This window comes from Amphiprion ocellaris, chromosome 5, assembly GCF_022539595.1.
Source record: "Amphiprion ocellaris isolate individual 3 ecotype Okinawa chromosome 5, ASM2253959v1, whole genome shotgun sequence".
In the NCBI taxonomy this organism is placed as follows: Eukaryota; Metazoa; Chordata; class Actinopteri; family Pomacentridae; genus Amphiprion; species Amphiprion ocellaris.
In genome coordinates, this window is record NC_072770.1 from 8472632 (window position 1) to 8499364 (window position 26733).

General features: G+C 36.6%; 2 protein-coding genes across 2 annotated transcripts; both read right to left on the reverse strand.

Annotated features, from left to right (window-relative positions):
• Positions 1 to 406: 406 nt before the first annotated feature.
• On the reverse strand, positions 407 to 5525 carry LOC111582423 (HIRA-interacting protein 3-like). Its single transcript, XM_023291082.3, has 6 exons — positions 5383 to 5525; positions 3873 to 4405; positions 3623 to 3694; positions 3343 to 3528; positions 2885 to 2959; positions 407 to 614 (listed from the first exon to the last, which is right to left on the reverse strand). Exons 1-6 carry the CDS (start codon positions 5487 to 5489, stop codon positions 466 to 468), a joined length of 1122 nt encoding a protein of 373 aa, XP_023146850.1. The 5' UTR covers positions 5490 to 5525; the 3' UTR covers positions 407 to 465.
• A 3860-nt stretch (positions 5526 to 9385) lies between these two features.
• pnp4a (purine nucleoside phosphorylase 4a) lies at positions 9386 to 23109 on the reverse strand. The gene is made up of 7 exons (XM_023291080.3): positions 22999 to 23109; positions 17063 to 17226; positions 15468 to 15571; positions 11761 to 11936; positions 10718 to 10908; positions 10122 to 10201; positions 9386 to 9630 (listed from the first exon to the last, which is right to left on the reverse strand). The coding sequence occupies exons 1-7, from the start codon at positions 23019 to 23021 to the stop codon at positions 9484 to 9486; spliced, it is 885 nt and encodes a 294-aa protein (XP_023146848.1). The 5' UTR covers positions 23022 to 23109; the 3' UTR covers positions 9386 to 9483.
• Between the last annotated feature and the right edge of the window lie 3624 nt (positions 23110 to 26733).

A 26733-nucleotide genomic window follows, 5' to 3' on the forward strand; every position in this document is an offset into this window, starting at 1 on the left:
ACATGTAAATTAATTTAAATTTTTTGTGGTGATATTACTTGATATGATGTTCGAATTTAAGAAAAAGGGGTAAATCGGTAAAACATTTTACCATTCTTAAATTCTTAATATACCTATTTTTCCTCTCAAATGACAGACCATATAATACTGTTATTCTTGCTGATTTAAATAAAGTAAAATATTGTGTAATTTAAAAAAATATTTTTTTAAAAAAGAATGAAAAAAAGAATTTCTATTCCTAAAAATACTAAATTTTGATGGGCACCGCTGTTTACACTTTTGACCATTGTTCTTTTTTCTCTGATTTTACTAGTTATTATCTTTAATTTAACAAAAATAGGAAAAATCTGTAAACTAATAGTAAATTATCAGAAAAGAAAAGCAATTTAAATGTGTTTATTTTTTACTGCTGATCTTTTAGGAGTCAGTCGTCCTTTTGTGTCGAGGCGTGCTGAGCTGGTTTGTTTATTCTGGCCCTAAAGTGTCATCCTGTTGCTCATCCTCCTTCCAGGAGTGAAATGCATGCTGGGAAGTCTCCAGCTGCTGAAGGTTGTCGGTTTGATTCTGGTCAGCAGCAGGAGGAGGAGGAGGAGAAGGAAGAGGAGGAGGAGGAGCTGCAGGGTAGAACATCCAGAATTAAAGTCAGTCATTTAAAATAACAATAATAATAATAATAACAACGACGATGATGATGATGATGATGATAATCATAATAGCAATAATAATAATAATAATAATAATAATAATAATAATAATAATAATAATAATAACAACAACAATAATCATGATATCAGTGGGCCATGTTCAAAGTCTCCATTGCAGAGGAGCTGTGGCCAGAAGGTCACTGGTGCTTGTCACTGTGACAACCCAAAAATCCGCTGGTGGACACCAGCAGTGAGGGAAGTCGTCAGGCTGAAGAAGGAGGCCTTTCAGGCTTGGCTTGCTTGGGGGTCTCCTGAAGCAGCTGATGGGTACCGGTCGGCTAAAAGGGCGGTAGCTGCAGCAGTCGTGGAAGCAAAAACTCAGATGTGGGAGGAGTTCGGCTAGGCTATGGAGAAGGACTTTTGGTTGGCCTCAAGGAAGTTCTGGTAAACCGTAAGATGCCTCAGGAAGGGGAGGCAGGGCTTTGCTCAGGCTGTGTACCGTCGGGGGAGGAGAACTGTTGACCCATACTGGGGACATTATTGGGTGGTGGAAAGAGCACTTTGAGGAACTCCTGAACCCGGTAAACACGTCCTCTGTGGGGGAGGCAGAGCCTGAAGACTTGGGGGGATCTTCGTCCATATCCGTGGCAGAGGTCGCCGAGGTTAAGAAGCTCCTCAGCGCCAGGTGTGGATGAGATCTGACCCTGAGATGCTGAAGGCTCTGGACATGGTTGGACTGTCTTGGCTGACATGTCTTTACAATGTCACGTGGGCATCGGGTACGGTACCTGTGGAGTGGCAGACCGGGGTGGTGGTTCCCATTTTCAAAAAGGGGGACCAGAGAGTGTGTTCCAACTACTGGGGTATCACATTTCTCAGCCTCCCCGGGAAAGTTTACTCTAGGGTGCTGGAAGCGAGGCTCCAACCGATTGACAAACTTTGGATTCAGGAGGAGCAATGCAGGTTCTGTCCCGGACGTGGAACAGTGGACCAGTTCTTTACCCTTGCGGAGCTGCTGAGGGGGTCATAGGAGTTTGGCCTGCCAGTCTACATGTGCTTTGTGGATCTGAAGTGTCGCCTGAGTGGCTCTGTGGGGGGTACTGCTGGAGTATGGGGCACCAGGCTCATTGATACGAGCCATTCAGTCCCGGTACAACCAAAGTGAGAGCTGTGTCCACATAATCAACACAAAGTCAGACACGTTTCCAGTGGGTGTTGGACTCCACCAAGGTTGCCCCTTGTCTCCGATCCTGTTCGTGGTGTTCATGGACAGGATCTCAAGGTGCAGTCGGAGTGAGGAGGGTGTCTGCTTTGGGGGCCTTAGGATCACATCTCTGCTTTTTGCAGATGATGTGGTTCTGTTGGCTTCCTCAAACTGTGATGTTCAGCAGCACTGGAGTGGTTTGCAGCCAAATGTGAAGCAGCGGGTATGTGGATCGGCACCTCCAAGTCCGAGGCCATGGTTCTCTGCCAGAAAGATTGTTCCCTCTGGGTTGGTGGGGAGTTGCTTCCCCAAGTGAAGGAGTTCAATTATCTCTGGATCTTGTTCACGAGTGATGGGAAAATGGAGTGAGAGATGGACAGGTGGATTGGTGCCGCATCAGCAGTAATGCAGAAGTTGTACCGAACCGACGTGGTGAAGAGGGAGCTGAGGCACAAAGAAAAGCTCTTGATTTACCAGTCATCTACGTTCCAACCCTCACCTATGGTCATGAGCTCTGGGTAGTGACTGAAAGAACAAGATTGCGGATACAAGCGGCTGAAATGAGGTTCCTCCGTAGGGTGGTTGGGCTCAGCCTTAGAGATAGGTTTGAGAAAATCGGACATCTGGAGGGAGCTCGGAGTAGAGCCACTGCTCCTTCGCGTCGAAAGGAGCCAGTTCAGGTTGTTTGGACATCTGATTTTGATGCCTCTGGAGAGACTTCCTTTGGAGGTTTTCTGAACATGTCCAACTGGGAGGAGATCCCGGGGCAGACCCAGAACTTGCTGGAGGGATTATGTATCTTGTCTGGCCTGGGAACGCCTCGGGAACGTCTGGAATGACCTGCTTCATCTGCTGCCTCCGCGACTCGACGCCAGATAGAGGAAGAAAATAGATGGATGGATGGATGGATGGATGGATGGATAATAATGATAACAATGATAATAATAGCAATAATAATAAAACAATAAAATGATAATATTAACAGTAATAATAATAATATCATGTCTGATTTATATAAACAGGAATCCATACAGACCTTTTCTCTTTTTCTTTTTATGCTGTTGAGAAGCACTGTTCCAATGCGGTAGTTTGCCATGAAAAGCGTTCAGCACTGCAGGAGAAAAACAAATTGACCTTCAGTTAAAGTTACTTTTAATCCCATGCTATACTATTTGTTAATAACCTTAAAATGATGATTTTGAACTTTTTTTGCCTTCACAATAGTTTTTTTCCTTGTTGAAATAACAGAAAAATACCTGTAAAATACATCACTTTTTTACAGTCATGTTTGTGTCGATATAATTTTGAATTTTTAACTGTTTTCATTTACAAACACAATGGAATTAAATTTTTATTATAATTTAACATGTTTCTGGTGGTTCAAATTCATCATTATTTTTTCTTTGTGTTGATATTTACAGTTTTGCGTTAAAAAGTAAAAGATGGTAAAAGTTGAACTGTTTAAAGTGAAACATCTGGTCTGATTAAACTTACGTCTGCGTTTGACAGAAGCAGCTGTTTCAGGTTCAGATCCATGCTCTCCTTCAAGATGCTCTTCAGGTTCTAGCTCAGCTTCCTCTGAAGAGTCTCCTCCAGTTTCTGGTCCACCTTCCTTTGAAGATTCTAATCCAGGTTCTGGTCCATCTTCTGAAGATTCTTCTCCATGTTCCAGTTGAGCTTCTAGATAATAATAATAATAATAATAATAATAATAATAATAATAATAATAATAATAATAATAATAATAATAATAATAATAATAATAAATACAGACCTTTTTTCTTATTATTTTTATGTCGAGAAGCAGTGATCCAATGGGGCAGTTTGTTGTGAATAACGTTCAGAGCTGCAGGAGAAAAACAAATCGACCTTCAGTTAAAGTTACTTTAACTCTGATGCATGTATATTTATTTATGCTGAGATAATATTTAATAAAATCACAGAAAAAAACAACAGGTCAAAACTGTCAATAATGTCCACATCAAAAAATCTGAACTGCAAACATCTGGTCTGATTAAACTCACTTCTGCGTTTGAGAGAAGCAGCTGTTGAAACTGGTTCAGGTCCAGATCCACCTTCCTCTGAAGAGTCTCCTCCAGGTTCTGGTCCTCTTTCTTCTCTGGATTCTCCTCCAGGTTCTAGTTCAACTTCCTGTAGAGATTTTCCTCCAGGTTTAGGTCCACTTTCTTCTTTGGATTCTCCTTGAGGCTCTAGTTCAGCTTCTCGATATTCTTCTCCAGATTCTAGATGAACATCTGAGTATTCTCCCCAAGGCACTTGCAGAGGTTCTAGAAATTCTTCCTCTGGAGATCCACCAGATTCTAGTTCAGCTTCCTCTGGAGATTCGCCTCCAGATTCTAGTTCAGCTTCTAGAGATTCTCCTCTATGTTCTTGTTCAGTTCTTAGAGGTTCTCCTCTTGGTTCTGGTCTGACCTCCACCTGGAGGAAGACTCGGTCCAGCAGTTGGTCCAGCAGCTGGTTGGCATGGTCCGGTTTGGTTCTGATGGTCAGTGAGCGATGGGGTCGTCCTGTTGAGATCTTTAGCTCAGCGATATCTCTGAGGAACCAGAACCAAAAGAGTTTACATCAACTGAAAAACCTGGAATCAACAAGTCCAACTGAAAAAATGCTGTCTCCACATACTGTAGAGATTTAATTATTTAGAGTTTTTTAACCTCCACAAACTCCTCTCTACTCTGCTCATCAGCTGTAGGAAGATGTTTCACCATGCTGAATGTATCTTTGCTCCTCTGTTCACTGTTTCTGAGTCATGTTGCATTTATTTTATTCATCCAGTACACAGAAAATATAAACCACTGTGCACAAACAGTTCACAATGGTGCCAGAAAAAAATACTTAAAAAAAAAAAGGTGTAATACTGAAATGATCAAAACTGTGAATATAACGACAAATACCTATAAATGTATATCTTTTGCTAATTCAAATCCTGAAAAACTGTGTATTATTAAAGTCACACACCATGAAAAAAAACAATCACTATTTGTAAATAAACAGATTTTTTATGTGGATATATTTTTTAAATTTTTTTATACAGTTAACATGTAAATTAAAGCATTTTCTGTAATTTAGGCTGACGTTTCAAAAAAAACGTTTTCAAACATTCGTATACATATTTTTTCTTTCAATTTACAGTAAATATCTGCAAAATAAAATTATTTTTAACTGACTGAAATTCTGTAAAAAAATTGAGTACTTTTATGTTAAAACATGGTATCAGAAGTTGTAAAGTATTATTATTATTTTAAATCAACAATATTTACAATTTTTAGCTTTTTTTTACAGTCAAGGTGTACATTTGTGCTTCTTCTGTCAATCTACTAAACAACATAACAAAGAAGATGTTTAAAATAACAGCTGAAAAATTTAAAATCTGACACTTCTTTCTATTTTTAATGTTTTTTATCAGGATAAATGGTGAAATTTAGGTGATTTTTGTGGCTTTTAAAACCCGCTGATGGGTTTTGTGGTTAAAGCAGATTTGACCATCTGGTTCTAAGACTGTGGGGTTTTCACCTGTTTTTCCTTTGCTTGAAGAAGCAGCAGATGAGCAGCAGAACCATCAGAACCAGCAGCAGAACCAGCAGAGACACGATAAAGACGTCAAAGGTCAGCTCGGCCATCGTTTCAGTTAGATGAAGATCAGAAATGTTCTACTGCACCTGTTTTAGCAGGAAAAACCAGAAGAACATTGAAGATTACAGTTCATTCTTGAACTTGAAATCACATAAAGGTCTGTTTAGTTGCTGCTTTCAGTCACATCACACCATCTTCATCAGCAGATGGAGTTTAAATCTCAACTTCTAAAGGATGTCCGCTGATGAAGATCATGACATTTGATTCAAAGAATCATCTTGGAGTATTGAAGCGAAAAACATGATTTGGTTACACTGAAAAATACACAAAAGACTGAGATTTACAACAAAAACTTCTGAAACCCAGAACCTGTTAACCGCTTTGAAAGGCATATTGTATTTAAAAAAAAAAAAAAAAAAAAACACCAAAATTTATCCACCATTTATCAGCCAGAAACTGAAAGAAAATCATTTGATTTTCAATTTTCTTATGCTTTTTAAACGATTCATGTGTGACAGAACTGAAATCATCCAAATCTAAGCTTAAAATGCTCCATTTTTAAAAACCAAAATCCCATTTTTCTACATTTCTCATTCGAAAATTCCCCTAAAATTAACCAGATTCTGCAAGAAACTAAAATTCTGCAACCATAAAGCAAGGACTCGCTCAGCTTTGTTGTTTTCTTTTGCTTATCTTCCTAAATTTGACAGGACCTGTTTCCACGGTAACTTAGATCAGTCTTATTTAACCATTTAAACCCAAATCCAAATTTGAAAGTCATTTTATCTTTTATAAATTGCCAAAATTACACCATCCATCAGCCAGCAAAGGTAAAAACAAGTAAAAAAATCATCCAATTTTCCACTTTCTGATACTATATGAACTACTCCTCTGTGACATGTTACTTCTTCAGAAAAATTAACCAAAATCTCAGCTAAAAAATTGTGATATTTTATCAAAATCACAATGTCTCATTTAAAAAATTGTCAAAAATATTCTGTAAAAAAAAAAAAAAAAAAAACTAAAAATTCTTCTTTCCTCAGCACAACCAGGAAGTTTTCAGTGACTGAGCTGTGACCAACAGTCACATGGCAAAAATTCAGAGAATTTTCAGGTTGAACTGCAGGCAGGGTATCCACAGAGCAGAGAGGAACAGAGGAGCAAGTTGCTGAAAGATACATTCAGCATGATGAAACATCTTTCTACAGCTGATGAGCAGAGTAGAAAGGAAACAGTTGAAAAGACTCTAAAAAATGAAATATTTATATTTAAAGTGCCTCACATTTTGTCCAAAATGGAAAAAATGTGTCTAAAACATATGAAATTTGTCAATTTCGTTTTCAAAATAACTGACAATTTTTATAAAATTGCTCAAAATTTGCTCCAAACAATGGGAAAAAAATGTCCAAAGTGATTCAAAATTTTTTCAAAATGACATAAAGTGATCATGACAGTAAAATAAAACACACTGTATCAATAAAATAGATGCACCATGGCTCTAAAACAGTGAAGAGAGGAGCAAGTTGTTGGCAGTTACATTCAGCATGGTGAAACACAGCATGGTGGACACTTGGAGAAATGTTGAACATGCTGATTCCAGAAATTCAACAATTGTTTTGTCTTTTTTCCGATTCTAACTGCTACACATCAGGCATTTCTGACTTTTCTCTCCTTTTTCATGGTTTCTCTGTTTCCATAGAGGTGCAGGACTTCAGATTGCAGTGAAAAATGAACCACAGTGAGGAAAAACACTCAGAAACTGAGATTTAGCAGCTTATTTGTACACCTTCAAGCAATTTAAGTTGAATAATTTTTTCCCCCTTTAGTACTGAACATGTGTGAAGAAATCTTTTAAAAAAGACGTTTGTCAGGAAGTTCAAGTCCAACTGTTCAACTACTGGACAGATTCCTTCTCTAAGCATCTCTTTTAGCGCTGCGCGCTGGACAAACCTTACAGATTAAGTCAACAGAAATGCCTGTTATGCTGTAAAAACACTACAGATAAAATATACATGCAGTCTGGTTAAACATAAATCATCATTAACCTGTATGTGTGACTCACCTGAAGGTGTTTCTGGGATTCTGTATCTAAAGATAGTTTGCTTGTTGCTAGGAGAAGACCAGCAGCTTTTAAACTTCTAGCATTCTAAGAAAATTGAGAGAAAACATTCTGTTTAAATCCCAACCAGAGGAAAAATCTGCAGAGGACTGATCAGTGCTTCAGCTTTAAGTATATTTATACACGATATGGCTGCAAAAATGTGTGAGAAAAACATGAATATGAGATAAATGTGATGACACTTAGTTATGCCTGCATTATATGTGATGAGTGAAGCTGTTGGGATTCTGTTTTATGTCTTTAGTTTGTGGGTTTTTATATTTCTTTTGCGGTTATTGATAGCATGTTCAAGTTAAAACATTTATTATAGACATGCAGAGCATCTTAGTTCAAAAATAAAAACAAATTCAACTTCTATTTGCTCGCTTTTCTGATTTCTGTCATTCTAACCTGTTGCACAGAAAATATTTCTGAGTTATCTCTCCTTTTTCACGGTTGTTCTGTTTCCATAGGAAGATTACAGTACATAGATTGCAGTGAAAAATAAGCCCACAGTGAGTAAAAGTGAACCAAAGTGAGTAAAAATGAGTCCACGGTGAGTGAAAATGAGCCCAAAGTGAGTAAAAATGAGCCCACAGTGGGTAAAAATGAGCCCACAGTGGATAAAAATGAGCCCACAGTGAGTAAAAATGAGCCCACAGTGAGTAAAAATGAGCCCACAGTGGATAAAAATGAGCCCACAGTGGATAAAAATGAGCCCACAGTGAGTAAAAATGAGCCCACAGTGAGTAAAAATGAGCCCACAGTGGATAAAAATGAGCCCACAGTGAGTAAAAATGAGCCCACAGTGGATAAAAATGAGCCCACAGTGAGTAAAAATGAGCCCACAGTGGATAAAAATGAGCCCACAGTGGATAAAAATGAGCCCACAGTGAGTAAAAATGAGCCCACAGTGGATAAAAATGAGCCCACAGTGAGTAAAAATGAGCCCACAGTGGGTAAAAATGAGCCCACAGTGAGTAAAAATGAGCCCACAGTGGGTAAAAATGAGCCCACAGTGAGTAAAAATGAGCCCACAGTGGATAAAAATGAGCCCACAGTGAGTAAAAATGAGCCCACAGTGGGTAAAAATGAGCCCACAGTGAGTAAAGATGAGCCCAAAGGGAGTAAAAATCACCTAGAAACTGCTCAGTGTTCAGAGATTTATCTTTTTCTGTTCAGTTATGGCTTTCTGACATTCTGACATTCTGATATTCACTTTTTTTGCCTAAGTAAATGTTATTTATCAACAGTTGCCAGTTTTAATGCACTATAATGTGTTTTTAGCTGAAAAACTGAAGATGCAGTCCAACCTTACTTTTAAATATACCATTCCATAATGTGAAAATCTGCTATTTATTCTACCTTAATCTATAAATTATGTTCAGTTACAGTTTGTAGAAGAATAAAACTGCATTAAAAGATGGTTTAGTGGTTTCCAGTTCACTTCAGTTAAATCACAGCAGCATCTAGTGGACGTCAGAGGATCTGCAGCCGAACAGAAAACAGGAAGCAGCAGGGTTTTTTTCAGCATCTTTAAATCAGATTATCATGGAACAGAGTCAGTAAAGTCCTTTACAAAACACAACTCAATAATTCAACAGCAAGAATATACAAGATAATCATATTTTTTAAAAAAGGAATCTTTGTTTTTATATTAAAGCACCATTTGAGACAAACAGTCATCGTTATATTAATTATTAGATTTGGCATAAATATCATAATAAATGAATAATTACAGTCTGATTTACCCTGATAGTTAATAGGCACCATGGAGACATAAATAAAGTTCTCATTACATCGAAGATATAAAATAACATGAAACCAGAGGGAAAATGTTGTGAATACAAAGATCAATATGTACACAGTGTGTGTGTGTGTGTGTGTGTGTGTGTGTGTGTGTGTGTGTGTGTGTGTGTGTGTGTGTGTGTGTGTGTGTGTGTTCAGGCAGCATTATTGGTGTTGTTATTGATCTCCATCCTGCCAATCAGTTCGGTCACCAGCTGCTGCACCGTGTGAGAACGCAGCCGACCGACTTCCAGAACGCCCTCATGGTTCACGCTGTCCAAGTCCTCGTAGCTCTTCACCACCTGATCAGTTGATCAGAATCAATCAATCAATCATTTCAATCAATCAATCAATTAATCAATCCTTCACATATCACACTGAGTCACTTTAACTTATCACCACCTGATCTGTCAGTCAACCAACCAACCAACCAATCAATCAACCAACCAACTAACCAACCAACCAGTCAATCAACTATGACCATGGTCCTTCTAAGTCTTTACCACCATAAACTAATCAATCAATTAATCAATCAAATAAACATCCAACTAATCTGCCAATTCATAAGTAAACCATCAGGTAATCAATAATCCATTCACTCAGCCAAACAGTCAATCAATCACTCAGTTTATTAATAAATCAGACAATCAATCAAACATGTACCAGGCTGATCTCAGCATGTTCTGTTGTATTGATCAGGTGATTGGTTATTGTACAGCTTAGTTACAGGTCATAATCAATGAGTCTATCAAAACTAATCAATAGATGGCTGTATTGATCGGCTGTGTGTTACCTTGTTGGTGATCAGAGACAGACCAAAGACTCTCAGGCCGCAGTGCGTCGCCACAACAACCTCAGGAGCCGTACTCATACCTGAAACCAGATGGAGATCAGTGACACCTGACACCACGGTGATCAGCTCAAGTATTGATCGCATGAAGTGATCAGTGATTAACATTCTGAACCCCTAAAGGCAGATTATAATGAAAAATTATCAAAATTACATCATCTATCAGCCAGAAACCATAAAAACAGAAGGAAATGTCAGATTTGCAACTTTCCAATGGTTCTTGAATGCATCATATCTGTTGCTCTAGATTTGAGCTTCAAATTGTCTTGTACAAAAATTTACAATGTACACTGATGGGCTGTTTGTTTTGTTTTTAGCTGATTTAAATACAGTAAAAATGGTGTAATTTTATAATCAAACGTAAAAGAAGGATTACTATTTGTAAAAATACAGGGTTTTGATGTGGACATTGTATTTTGGCCAGTTTTTGCCATCAACATGTTAATGAAACCTTTTTTTCTGTGATTTCATGAGATATTACCTGTAATTCAACAAAACTGTTAAATTAAAAAATACAGTTAAAATCTGTTCCATCGTACCAACAGCGTCCACGCCGAGTCGATGCAACAGTCTGGCCTCAGCGATGGTTTCAAAGTTGGGCCCGCCCACCATGGCATACACGCCCTCCTGCATGAGGCCGGCCACGCCCAGCTGCTTGGCGATCTCCATCGCTAGGCAACGCAGGTTTTTGTCATAGCAGCCTGACATGGCGGGAAAACGGGGCCCGAACCTACAAACATCAAATAATAAACATTAAATATGTGGACAAAATCATACGACAGCAGGAACAACATTGATACTGCTCCACCGTGAAAATTGAGATGAAACACCATCACAAAAAGATTGCGGTAAAAAACATGAATGACGACAACAAACAACAACAACAACACAAACAGCACAAAACTAGAGGGGTGAACTATGAACAAAGATCTGTTTAATAACTGGTCTGTTGAGGCTAAAATCTGAGTTTTTAGTGTCACAAAGGTGGTTTTTACTTGTTGCATCTCCATGGTAACTGATGCTACAAATCTAAGTCACCATGGCAACTCATTCTGCACAACTGGATCACCATGGTAATTGATGTAGCATAGCCGCATCACCATGGTAACCGATGCTGCACAGCTACATCACCACGGTAACCAATGTTACAAAGCTACATCTCCATGGTAACTGATGCTACAAAGCTACATCACCATGATAACCAATGCTGCACAACTATATCATCATGGTAACTGATGCTGCACTGCATTTGATAGTTCTTAATGGTCCTAATTTTTTTCCTAAACTTTGATCTTATAGCTTGTCATCCTGTTTTGCCTCATTTTATTATTTTATACATTTTTATTCTCTTTAACTAATTGACTACATTTTGCACTTTTGTTATTTTGTTGCTGCGTGACTGTTAACATGAACAGTACTTTGGTCAACATTGGTTGTTTTTAAACGTGCTGTATAAACAGACTTGATTTGATCTCTAATTCAGGTTTTAGATTTGTTGATCCAGCTAACCTAAACAAAGCCTGGATGGTGAACTTTCTTCTTAGCGCAGTTCCTACATTCGGGTATAAAGTATCGGCCTTACTTGTCATCGTTAGGTCCACACAGCGGGTTCAGACCGACCAATCCGGGGAAGTTGACGTGGTCTTTGATGATCATGATGTCACCAGGCTGGAGGCCGTCGGCCAATGAGCCGGCAGCGTTTGTTACGAACAGAGTCTCGACCCCCAGCAGCTTGAAGACTCGAACTGGAAACGTCGTCTGGAGGATGCAGAGAGACAGAAAGTGAAGCATTTCATCACAGCCTCAGTCATCATTCCTGAAGCTTCTTCATTAGGTTTGAAACTGTGGTGTCAGGGGATGCTTTCTTCTTCTAATAACCCTCTAAACCCCAAAATATCACCAAAATTACACCTTTTATCACAGCCAGAAAGTGTAAAAACAGAAAAAATGGTCAGATTTTCAACTTCTTGACAAATCCTCAAAGTAGTCTTTTTGTGGCATGAATTGTAAATTTTGAAATTCCATTTAAATAATTTTATTCTTCTTTATTCTTATGTCTCAGTTAATAATTGCACAAAAAATTAATTGTTTGGTCTAATGTGATTCTGTAAAAAACTAAAAAATGCAGGGCTTCTCTGTGCAACTGTAAAACTATCAGTGACTCATCTGCAGCTAATAATCCATCCATCCATCCATCCATTATCTATACACCGCTTAATCCTCACTAGGGTCGCGGGGGGGGGGGGGGGGGGGGCTGGAGCCTATCTCAGCTGACTCGGGCAAAGGCAGGGGACACCCTAGACAGGTCGCCAGTCTGTCGCAGGGCCACATACAAAGACAAACAATCACTCTCACATTCACACCTACGGGCAATTTAGAGTAATCAGTTAACCTCAGCATATTTTTGGACTGTGGGAGGAAGCCGGAGTACCCGGAGAGAACCCACGCATGCACAGGGAGAACATGCAAACTCCATGCAGAAAGATCCCGGGAAAGCCGGGACGCGAACCAGGGATCTTCTTGCTGCAAGGCGAAAGTGCTAACCACTACGTCACTGCGCAGCCCCAGCTAATAATCATGTGACAAAAATTCAGGGACTTATAGGTTGAACTGCAGGCAGGCAGAGTAAAAATCACCTTGAAACTGCTCAGAGTTCAGAGGTTTATCTTTTTCAGTTCAGCTATGGCTTGTTTTTCGGTTATTGGAATCAACAGACTCTCAAGAAATTCTGACATTCACTTTTTTTTGGGTCAGTAGATGTTTATTTTCTCAGTAGTTTCTAGTTTTAATGCACTTTAATGTATCATTAGCTGACAAACCAAAGATGCAGTCCAACCTTACTTATGAATTTTCATAATCTGAAAATCCACTTTGTTTTTTATGTTTGTTTTGGGGTTTTTTTTGTTTTTTTTGCCTTAATCTATAAATTCTATTAAGTTACAGTTTCTAGAAGAGCAGAACTTTCCAAAGAGGTGCAGGACCTTTTTTTTTTTTTTTTTTTTTTATAATGTAATGAAAAATGAGCCCACAATGAGGAAGAAATGTGACAGAAACACATCCAGAAACCTGCCTTGAATATATTAGAAATTGTTGCCCTTTCAGTAGAAACTCTCTGGCTGTGTCTCCTGACAGTTACACAATCCACGAGTTGTAAACGGTTAAATATAATCTTTTTGCCTGGGAGGAAATGTGTTTGGTTGTGAGGAAGGTTTGACAGAGCGCCACCTGCAGGACTTTCACGTATGAGGATAATGTGTTAGTGGCTGTAATATGGAGGGAAACAATAGCAGCATTGAACCATTTGCTAAAGGGCTGCATGCGACTGAACTCATGTAGGACCTGAGCTGAGTTCTTACAAACCAGCCAAAGGTTCGGTCTCATGCTGCTCATTACAGTCATGTGTGAGCAGCATGAGCTTTAATCAGCTCACTGTAACTGTGTGTGTATATGTACGACTTGTCTGTGTTTACTGTGTGTTTCTACTGTGTTACATACAACATGGAAATGGTGCGTTCATGAGCAGTCGGGAAAAGTCTGACATTTCTCGATTCTCATGAAGCAAGCGAAGCTACAACTGTGAAGATTTTTGAGAAAACCCTAATTTTAAGAGTGCATTTTGCGTATTAAGTGGAACAGTTCATTCTCTTGTACCAAAGGAGTATTTTGTATGTTTTCTAGCAGATAAGATTTTTGAGTCCCAAACTCACATATGTAATTTGTCTGGTGAAAAATTTCATACTTAAATGTCAATTTAGCAGAATAAATATTAAGATAAGATTTTTTTAAAAATGTTTTTACAGTTATTGCCAGAATTTACATAACTTAAGAAATGCATTGTCTAGTAAAAAAGGAAGTAAGATGAAAGTATGATACGTTGATGAAAATAAGTATGTTTAAAAAACACTACAGTAGATAAATGAAGAAGTAATCCTGGCAATATTTCTGAGGTACTAATGTAAAACCACACATAATAATGAAATAATACACCTGAAACTGAACATTACGCAAGAAAGCAAATTTTAAAAATAACTTTAACATTTGTTTATAACCATAAAATTTAACAGATTGTTATCGGATGTAATGATTTAAGTCAGTTATTAAAAAAATATTTGAGGAAAACCGAGTGTTGGAACCTGTTTCCATGGCCCTGCAATAATCATAGCATTTTGTTTGTTTTTAATCAGGGCAATGTGTAATTATTTTGTGATTCGTTAAAGTAACATGAATAAATCACCCTAAATCTTTAATCTCTTAAAAATAAAAATCCCAGTGAAAACTGATGTGAAAAACTGTAATTATTTACTATAAAATGTGTCGATTTATTAATAATACACATTTTAAGTGACACCAACTCCCTTTGGTCGCATTGAGTGGTTTGGAAAACACAGTTTTGTTGTTTTATATTACTAAAATTTTTTTTTGAAGTGTTACAGGAATAAATCCTTACAGTGTCTTTAAATTTTATTATTTTTAAACTCAAAACTGTGTACATGGAGTATAATTTTAAACTGAACAGTGAAATAAAATCCTATTTTATATAAAGGAGAAAGTATGTGTGAGAATTCAAGGATATTTCATTCAAAATTATCCTGAAGAAAAAGTTAGAAGATAGAAAGTTTTGCTCTCATACACTAATTCATCTGCACTAACTAATGCACAAAGATAACTTTGTAATTTTTATTTGTATTTTTTAAATCATTTTACTTTTTTCATTATTTTTTAAATTATTTTATTATTTATTCATTATATATATTTTTAATATTTTTTCTTTAGTATTTATTCATTGTTTCTTTTTTACCTTAAGTATGAGAGCTATTTGAGTAAATGTGTGGTCTGTCTTGAAAGTGCTGTCACTGTAATTTCCAAAAGTATCTATCTATCTATCTATCTATCTATCTATCTATCTATCTATCTATCTATCTATCTATCTATCTATCTATCTATCTATCTATCTATCTATCTATCTATCTATCTATCTATCTATCTGTCTGTCTATCTGTCTATCTGACACGGTCTTCTTCTTGCAGGGGGCGGGGCCAGCAGCAGCTCAGCTACATTTAAAGCTACAGACACTAAAACTGTCCATTTAGAATTAGACCAGGAGTTCTACAGTCATGGAGAAATCAACCGTCTTTGTGTTGTTTGGAGCTGAAACACCGAAAGAAATGCTCTGAATACATGTGAGACTTTAATTAATCTGCTAAAAAAAAAAAAAAAAGGAACAATCTGGGTCGTTAAGGGTAGAACCAGGTCCAGCAGTGAATGTCGGTGAGGATGGTGTGTTCGTACCTTCAGCAGTGAGTGTCCTTCATACATGTGGAAACGACCCTGCATGCAAACACAACTTTTCCCCTTCAGCTCCCCGAAAACCAGCCGACCCGCATGACCCTGAACTGCAACAACAAACACACAGTCAGGACACACAAAGAGTGATTTTAATTCATTCATAAACATTTACAGACTAACAGCTCTGGAGTCTGGTGGAGCTACGTGGATATCTTTCCCCTGCTGCCAGTCTTTGCGCTAAGCTAGCCTAAAAACGTCCCAGCTATTATTTCTGCATATTATAAAGGAGAGACAGTCCTGTTTCTTCTTACATTTCATTGCGAGTTCATGTTTAGTTCCATTCCTTGGTTGCTTCAGATTTTAACCATGTCTTAGCTGTTTCGCCTTTAGCGCTGATACACAAACCGGCTGTTTGATTAGCTTGTTTAGCTCTGTTAGTGCGTTTTTTGCTCAGATTTAGAGACAATTAACTGAATCACTTTATGCAGCAGAAAACAGTGGCCTCCAAATGAGGATTTTAGAGACCTATAATACCAATTAACTCTTTAACTCCAAATCTGACAGCAGGTTTAAAAAGCATGTTGTGTTTTACAAGTAATAATAATTCACCATTTATCAGCCAGAAACTGTAAAAACAGAAAGAATAATTTGATTTTCAACTGCCCTTAAACTATTCATCTGCTTAAAATCATGAAATTTCATCAGAATCACTTCTACAGTCTATGCAAATTTAAAACATTCAAATTTAAAACAAATCATTTTCTCTAAACAGATTCTGTGAAAAACTAAAAATTTTGTGCTCCTCGGCACAACTGTGACACTACAAATGACTCAGCTGTGGCCAACAATCACGTAACAATAATTCTGAAAAGTCTGAAAAAAAAGCAGATAGGAAACAAGAATGGAAACTAATTAAAAATGGAAATAGTTAAGTATTTGTAGAATGTAGAGCCTCCTGTTTTTTCTCAGTGTTGGTACCACACGTAGACACTCTTGGCTCCAATATATTATCTAATTTCATAAGGATAACATGCTTTTAAAGCCCACTGAGGGTTTGCGGTTTCAGTTAGTTTGTATGATTTGTATTTTTGTAATCAAAGTGTAAAATAGATGTAAATAAACATACGATGAACAACTCTATACTGTCAGTTCTTAAACAGAAAATATATGTACACTCCCGTTCAAAAGTTTGGGGTCATTCAGACAATTTCATGTTTTCCATGAAAACTCACACTTTCATCCATGTGCTAACATAATTGCACAAGGGTTTTCTAATCATCAATTAGCCTTTCAACACCATTAGCTAACACAATGTAACATGGTTGCTGGAAATGTTCCTCTGTACCTCTATGGAGATATTCCATTAAAAATCAGCCGTTTCCAGCTAGAATAGTCAGTTATCACATTAACAATGTCTAGCCTGGATTTATGATTCATTTAATGTTATCTTCATTAAAAAAACTGCTTTTCTTTCAAAAATAAGGACATTTCTAAGTGACCTCAAACTATTGAACGGTAGTGTGAATAAAGTTCATCTGTCGATTGTAACTATTCAGTTTCGTTATTATTAAAATGTAGCCGTACATCCAGAGTCCTACCTGTGCTCTGAGGGAAACCTGGTATGTCAGAATAAGCGAAGGAGTCTTGACACTTCAGGGTGTCAGCGAGCATGCCCAGTCCGGACCCACAGATGATCGCCACCTGAGGGCGGTGCTTTGTCTGAGACATCAACCAATCAGCTGTCTTCTGGTAGTCGTCATGACTGCGGACATGAAAACGGAGGAGGGGCTTGTTATGATTTCAGGTACAAGAAGCACCAACAGTAGTAGAAATGTTGCCAGGCAGAATTCACTCCAGACTAGATAGTCGACTGTAAATACAAGGCATGGTGGCGGCATCATCATCACATCTTTACTGCTTGTTACTTTTAGGATCCTGCAGCTGCCAGTGTTGTTGTTTTTTTTTCTCTCAGTTTGAATGTATTTTGCTTCAAATATCTCATATGTCAAAAATATAAAATGTATCTTAGAATACATCTGACTGTCCTTAGGTCTCTTTTGCATATCAGTTCTTTTTTTTGTCAGAAATTAAGTCTTTTTATTGGCTCTGTATCTACATTTTCCAAAAGTCTTAATCAGAGGGGTGTAATATGAAGTAAATTCTAAATATGAAGACAGTTTCTTTGGCTCAACAAAACCTTTAACCACAATCATAAAAAGTCATAAAACTGGAATATTGACTAATTATGTGACTCTTCTTCAGCAATAAATGGACCAATGATAGAACGGGTTGTTAAAATGGTCAGCTATGAGGAATATAAAAACATTTTTATGGCAAAAAGTGCTGTCGCTTTATTAATTCCAGTGAGAAATGTTGGTAGAAAACTGTTAACGCTGTAAGGTAGTACATTTATTGACTCTCAGCTACACATTAGAGCTCTGAAACTTTAAACTTCATTAATTTAAACATCAACATTTAAGTCTGACTCTGTCCCATAATGAAGGAGATGTGGAAATGTGTTTAGTTATTAAAATCAAAGTGAAATTATTGTTATAATTGAATATTCTCTGTGATAAACAGAATGATCATTTTTCTAATCTGTGTTCTACTAGCAGCAGGTCCAAAGACTCGTAGGCCTTTAGATATACTAGTGTTCATTAAAATACTTCAATATTGAAGTGAAATATGAAGACGGGAGACTCATAATTATGAATCTACAGAGAATTATCTAAAAATTATGCAGCTCTACTTGGTTTTATGTTGATTTTCAGCTCATTGTTGGAGCATTTGGCCCCTAACTTTACGGTTCTGGTTCACTCTAGTCACACTACATTTTTTTTTTTTTTGGCTGTTTCTCGTAAACTCACAACTTTCTCGGCACCCAGCAGCAGACAGGAACAGCCCATGAGGAGCCGATGAAAACAGTGGAGCATTTAGAGGATAAAAAGTCAAATATTTCCTAAAACATAGCTAAAGGATTCAGCTCTGTTTTGGATTCCACATGTACCGATTATAATCAACTGTTGTAATGTCAGCTTCATTATATTGACTGAAACGGTGAAAATAAGCCGGTCTTTTGCAGGTTTAAAGAAAGATTTGATAGAAGTCACAACAGGTTTGAGTTTATAGAAGATAGAATAAATGTTTGTAATAATCAGAACCTTCAGTATGATGAGGTTTATGTGGTTAAACTGTGGGCTTATTTACGAACGCCAAAAATCTAAATATACAACACAGGTTTCATTGTGTTTTTTCAGCATAATATGTCATTTATCAGGATAAAATGCAGGTAAAAGTGCAACTGAACTGTCACTGATATTGTGATTTACCTTCCTCCTTAGTTATTTCTATTTTAAATTAACTGTTTGTCTTTTTGGAGTCAATTAAATGTGCATTAAATACTAAGATACTGCCAGTTAGCATAGCTTAGCATAAAGAACAGAAACGAAGGGAAACATCAGGTCTACTTCTGTCCAAAGGCAAATAAAAACCAACCATTCAGCACCTCTAAAGCTCAACTACAGAGACTAAAATGTGAAAGTGTTTTCTGTTCTGGACCATTGTTGGACTGGGACCAGTAAGATGACTGGAGTCTATTTATCTGGTTTGTAGTTCAGGTACAGACAAGGAAAAGAAATCTACAAGGAATAATAAGAGTAATAATCACACTCATAAATATAAGTCCCTCATTGTTCTTCATTTCTTCAGAATAATCTTTAATTTCTTAGAGCTTCCTAATCCTGAACTACACAGCAGCATTACCAAGTACTTATATATTTTATGTTCTTAACCCTCTGAACACTAAACAGAAGTTTATGGGTATTTTTTGTTCACATCAATATAAAATAAAACCTGGAATCAACATGTGAAACTTTTATCCATGTTTCTAAAATAAATGGTGACTCTACAAACTATAGATATTTAACTATTTAGATTTTAAATTAGCTTCCATACTTATTTCCTCCTCTGCTTGATAAAAACACTGCCTGCAGTTCAGCTGGAAGTTCTCTGAATTTTTATCACATAACTGTTGGTCAAAGCCGAGTCATGAATGGTTTCAAGATTGTGCAAAGAAATCCAGATTTATTTATTTTTTTTACAGCATCCTGTGAGAGCAAACAGTTTATGTTTGGCTAATTTTTAAAATAGAAAATGTAGAATATCATGATTTCAAGCTTAGATTTGGTTATTGAGTAGTTCAAGGACACTCAGCAACTTCAAAATCTGAGGATTATTTGCTCTGATTTTACATTTTATGGCTAAAAAATAGAGTAAATTTATTGTTTTCTTGTTGTTTTACAGAGATGTTTTTCAAACCCATTGGAGGATTTTTGGACTCTGGACTGTGATGTTATATTATTATTAAAATATTTGGTATAATTTATTTGTTTGCAGTCTTAAAACTGTTTTTACCCTCTTGTTCCTCATATTATTGTTTTCTTGGAACAATTTAGTATCTCATAATTGGTTTCATATTGATAAAACTAATTTTTACTGTAAATCCCAGGTTGTGTTAATGTAAACAGATCTTGTTTGTGTCCTTGATCAAGAATTCAACAGGAAGTAGTAGCTTAATTTACAGAGTAATGGAAAACGTTGCTCTAATATTTGATATTTTTTCTAGAAGAAAATATGTTTTCATGCTTCTGACAGTGACACAGCAGAAATATACAATGATAAGACTGTTTTATGCAATAAACTTTAGAATTTGTATCCGATTTCCTTCCAGCCTCCTAATCCAAAACTACACAGCAGCTCTAGTGTGTATTTTTTATGTTGCTCAATTAATCCTCCTTATCCTAAAGCCCCTTTATTACGGTATTGGACTTTGGTTTTGGTTGCATATTTATGCATTTTCTCCAGTTTTGTTCCCCAGAACTGATTCTGGTTCTTACAGGTACAGTAATATTTGGTGTAATTTCATTGTCTGCCCCTTTTTGAATTCCCATTTTTTCCACTCTTGTTCCTTGTTAGCGTTTCATATTTGGTTTCAAACTAATTAAACTGTTGTAAATATGTTATTAGATTGGCTTGGGTTAAGAAAAAAATGTCACAATCTGATTTACAGGTTATTTAATGATTTTCCTTTAATTTTGGATTTTTATTCTGCATAAATTTACACTATTTATAGCTGGACTGTACTGGTTTTGGTTGCATATTTGTATCCTATTTAGATTCATTAAGAAATGTTTTAAGATGATTTTTAGTAGAATATCTATGCTTTAACACATTTTCTCCAGTTTTGTTACTCAGAACCGATTCTGTCCCCTGTAGGTTCACAATACTAATAAATATATTCATCATTTCATTTAAAATATCCCATTTTACACTCTCATCCCTCAAAGTTTTGTTTTTCCTCCAACAGTAGTAAGAGTTTAGTATTTCACAATTGTGTTCTTTTTGATCCAGCTCAATTACACAGTAAATCACAGGCTGTATAAATGTTAACAAGCCTGATTTGGGTCCTCAGTCAAGAATACAACAAAGTCTGACAACCTGATTTCCAAAATAAAGATTTTCCATTATTATATGACTTTTTACAGCATACATTTAAAATTTCAGTGACATTCAGCAGTCATATGCATTGATAAGTCTCCGATTTATGCCAAAAAATTGAGTTTCTACCTATTTTCCCAAAATGTCCTGATCCAAAACTACATACCAGCTTAATGAGTCTTTCTCTCCTTTAAAAAAAAGCCAATTTTTACACTCTTGTTCCCCAAAGTCTTGGTTTTCCTCCAACAGTAGAAACAGTTTAGTATTTCACAATTGGTTTTATATGGATGAAACTCAATCAAATAGTAAATCACAGATGGTATAAAAGCCTGGTTTGGGTCAAGAACCCAACGAAATCGGATTACAGGATATTTCAAGACTTTCCTCTAATATTTGATATTTTTCTGGATAAATTCAGGTTTCTAACAATGACACAGTAGAAACATCCAATCATGAGAAAAAAAAATTGGATTTTTACCCAATTTCTTCAACCTTCTTGACTCAAAACTACATAGAAATTTCCTTTAAAATACCCATTTACAGTCTTGGTTTTCTTCCAGTTGTAGGGACAGGTTAGCATTTCACAGTTGGGTTGTATTGATGAAACTAAATCAAACAGTAAATCACAAGTTGTATAAAAAACCCAGTTTGGGTCCATTATCAAGAATCCAACAAGACCCGAGAACCTAAATTAAAGGACATTTAAGAGTTTCTTTTAATATTTGAGGTTCTTTCTGGGTACATTTACATTTTCAGGTTTCTAACAACAACACTAAGCATAAATATACAATCATGAGACTGTTTTATACCAAAAACCTTTAAATTTTTACCCATTTTCCCCAAACTTCCTGACCCAAAACTATATACCAGCTTTAGTCAGACATGCTCTCATTTAAAATACTCAATTTTAACACTCTTGTTCCTCCAAGTCTTGGTTTTCTTCTAATTGTAGTGGCAGTTTAGTATTTCATAATCGGTTTTATATTGATGAAACTAAATCAAACAGGGGCTGCACAGTGGCGTAGTGGTTAGCACTTTCGCCTTGCAGCGAGAAGATCCCTGGTTCGCGTCCCGGCTTTCCCGGGATCTTTCTGCATGGAGTTTGCATGTTCTCCCTGTGCATGCGTGGGTTTTCTCCGGGTACTCCGGCTTCCTCCCACAGTCCAAAAATATGCTGAGGTTAATTGATCATTCTAAATTGCCAGTAGGTGTGAATGTGAGAGTGCTTGTTTGTCTCTGTATGTGGCCCTGCGACAGACTGGTGACCTGTCTAGAGTGTCCCCTGCCTTCACCTGAGTCAGCTGGGATAGACTCCAGCCCCCCCGCGACCCTAGTGAGGATTAAGCGGTGTATAGATAATGGATAATGGATAAATCAAACAGTAAATCACAGGTTGTATAAAAGCCTGGTTTGGGTCAAGAACCCAACTGACCACCCTTATTTACAGGATATTTAAAGATTTTCCGCTAATAGTTGAGATTCTTTCTGGATAAACTTACATTTTTAGGCTTCTGAAGGTGACATAAAGCAGAAATATACAAAGAAAAGACTGTCTTATAGCAAAAAAATTTGAAATTTTACCTGTTTCTCCCAAACTTCCTGACCAAAAACCATACACCAGCTTTAGTGAGCCGTCCTCTCATTTAAAATACCCAGTTTTAACACTCTTGTTCCTTAAAGTCTTGGTTTTCTTCCAATTGTAGTGGTAGTTTTGTATTTCATAATTGGTTTTATATTGATGAAACTAAATCAAATAGTAACCCACAAGTTGTATAAAAGCCTGGTTTGGGTCAAGAACCCAACTGACAACCAAATTTACAGTATAATAAAAGTTTTTCCTCTAATATTTGATGTTTTTCTGGATAAATTCAGGTTTCTAACATTGACACACAGCAGAAATATGCAATTATAGTGAGTTTTACACCAAAAAAGTTCACAAAACACAATAATAAAACATGTTAATGCCAATTATAACACAACACACTGATAAAACCCACATTAGTTAGAAACAGGAGGTGTAATGAGGATGTTTTCTCACCTGATCTGGTCTTTGCTGTGCATGGTGATGATGAATATGAGCTCACTGGTGTGTTTGTGTTTGAATGAGCAGCTTCTGTTGGTAAATATGTGTGTTTGGTGAGAAAGTGTGTCCAACTGATGCCGGTTAGCCTACATATTCACCAGTCACATGCTTCTGATTGGTCAACAACTCCTCCATTCATCAGCAGCAGCCAATCACGGCGTGGCGTTGTAGAAATGTGTGTGTGTGTGTGTGTGTGTGTGTGTGTGTGTGTGTGTGTGTGTGTGTGTGTGTGTGTGTGTGTGTGTGTGTGTGTGTGTGTATTGCAGTGGTTCTCAAATTTTTTCTGTCGGGCCCCCCTCTGGAGGACAAAAAACTTTCGTGCCCCCCCAATAACTTTGGTGTGTGTGTGTATATATATATATATATATATATATATATATATATATATATATATATATATATATATATATATATATATATATATATATATATATATATATATATATACTATATATATATACATATATATATATATATATATATATATATATATATATATATATATATATATATATATATATAAAAACTGTGAAAACATGAATATGCAGGGCTGTGTTATTTTATCTGATTCCATTTTGTTGTTTTTCACAGTAAAGATCAGGGGTGTCAAACTCATTTTAGTCCAGGGGCCACATAAATCCAATCTGATCTCCAGTGGGCCCCACCAGTAAAATCACAGCATAATAACCTATAAATAACCACAGCTCCAACTTTTCCCCTTTGTTTTAGTTCAAAAAAGTACATTCTGAAAATATTCACATTTAATGAACTATCTTTTTACAAAATATTATGAACCTGAAATTTCTTAAGGAAAACAAGTTCAATTTCAACAGTAGCCTATTATGCCTCAATTCATCATTTACACATGCATTGTAACTGCCAGATAACAGTTTATCTACAAAAACACAAAACATTCAGTCACAGGTATCTGCAACTGAACAATCTAGTATTTTACTTCATGATCAGAACAACTTGTCAAGTTCTAGAAATTATTTTAAATTTACAGCTTTACAAATTTACAGTTAATGTTGTTGTAATTTTTATCATTTGTAAAGTCGTCCCGCGGGCCGAAATGGACCGTCTGGTGGGCCAGTTTTGGCCCACAGGCCGTATGTTTGACATTGCTGGTAAAAATATATCAGAGGAGATGAGCCGAGTATGTGACGTGATCGAGTACGCTGGTGTTCCGACTGCACATTAACGATGCGTTCTCCCGTTCTCAGGAGTCTGTACTTCGGAGTCTGAACGGCCAGTGCATATACCATAGATATATACAGAAGATCATTATTATTATTATTATTATTTATATCTATGGCATATACAGTCTATGGGGCCAGCACAATTTCAGTATTGTTGTACGCCGCGAAAAACAGGCCGACATTAAAACAATAGTTCAGCCAACTAGTTCCGTGTTGAAGGACCTTTTCCTTCCAGTCGCCCGCGCCCCCTCGACATGCCTCTGCGCCCCCCCTAGGGTGGCGCGCCCCACTATTTGAGAAACACTGCCATAGTGCATCCTGGTGCCATGTTTTCCCCAGGTAAGCGACGCACCCAGCCGTCTATGTGAATTTTCAGTCATTTTGGACAATTGTTTATGTATTTTGGACAAGTTTTAGTCATTTTGGAATAATTTTGGATAAACCTGAGCCATTTTGGACAGATTTCACCAAATTTTTGACACATTTTAGGAATTTTGGATAAGTTTTAGTCATTTAGAACAATTAGAAAAATAACTTTGACAATATATGTGTCATTTTAGATCAATTTTGAGTCATTTTGAGAATGAACTCATTAAGAACACAATTTGACTTTGTTTTGGATACATTTGAGTCATTTTAGACTTTTTTCTGTTATTTTTGATCAATTTTGGATAAACTTAAGTCATTTTGGATGGATTTCATCTCATTTCAGATGCATTTTAGACTAATTTTATGAATTTTAGATCAGCCTTAGTCATTTTGGATTATTTTTAGGTAATTGTTGAGGAGATTTATGCCATTGTGGACACATTTTGTTTTTGTAATGATATGTGCAGCTAGAAGAAGAACAGTGCAAACAAGAACATGTTACTTTGCACCTTCTTTCTTCTATTTTCACATTTTGGACTAATCATAACTTCTGCTGAATATCTGACCTGCTCCAGTGTTGGTTATATTCCAGATGTGTGTTAAATTACCTACTGACCACTCAGTTCTCTGCGAAAATGGCGCCTTCTTTCTTCGAAAATTCTGTGGGGTTTAGAGATTTTAGAGCTGTAAGTAATTTCAAAACCATTTCATTGTTCTACAGGCTTTTGTTTAGTGATGTAATCCTAATACAAACACTGACTGGAGTGTTAAAGTCTTCTACTGATCTTATAAGATCTGTGAGTAAGTCGACTTCCCACTTTGAATTATGTTTTAATATTTATTCTTGTTCAGTTGAACCATTTGCAGCTGCAAGAAATAGGCCTGTGTTGCATTACACACCAGAAGAGAACATCTGTGCAACACATTTGTAATAATGAAATAATATAATGGTAATTATAGTCAGATCTACTTGTGATGAGACTAGTACCTTACGCATTGACAGTTTTTTAGCCTGTATTAAAATTCTAAACTGGTTTAAGATTTTAGTTCTTGTGAAGAATATCTGGTGCCAACATTGTCCCTTTCAAAACCCAATAACAAAGCTCAGTTCAGAAATCCTGGTTGACTTCCTGAGTTGATAACCAGTTTCATGTGACTGCTTAGCCGGATTATGGTTGGTCTTGTTAGAGGAACCAGATAATGAACAGATATCCTGGGTATGTTGGACTTGTTTAAGATAATAAGCTATTCTAGCCAGCTGCTGGCTGTAGCTTCATAGTGAATGCACTGTTTTAAGAATAGCTGCACTGATTAGCCACTGTGTTTTGTCACAGAAACCAGAGCTCTCAAGGTGTCGATGTGGTGTTTGGTACTGGGATGTTGGCAGCAGATTCTTTTGGTCTTGTGGGTTGCAGGGTTAAGTCTCTGTGGATCGGATTTTTACACTGAATTGGAGCTTGGAAAAAACAAAGTCAAAGAGACAAAAAACAGCCCCAAAAACACTAAAACAACCTCAAAGAGATGCGAAACAACTTCAAAGAGACACAAAACAGCCTCAAAGAGACACAAGAAAACCTCAAAGAGACACAAAACAAACTCAAAGAGACACAAAATAAACTCAGAGACACAAATTAACCTCAGAGACACAAAAAACCTCAGACTCAAAACAACCTCAAAGAGACATTATACAACTTCAAAGACACTCAAAATAGCCTCAAAGAGACACAACACAAACTCAGAGACACCAAACAACTTCAAAGAGACTCAAAACAACCTCAAAGATGCACAAAAAACCTCAAGCCGTTTCCTCAAGTCATTTCTTAATCTTTTGTGATGTGGTTATTGTGCAACTGCTGCTAGAGATAGATAGATAGATAGATAGATAGATAGATAGATAGATAGATAGATAGATAGATAGATAGATAGATAGATAGATAGATAGATGATAGATGGATAGATAGATAGATAGATAGATAGATAGATAGATAGATAGATAGATAGATAGATAGATAGATAGATAGATAGATAGATAGATAGATAGTACCCCACACATGTTACAAACAAGATAGAAGGACAATGTACAAAAGAACGTGCAACTGGTTGAAGAAACAGCATGGTGTGG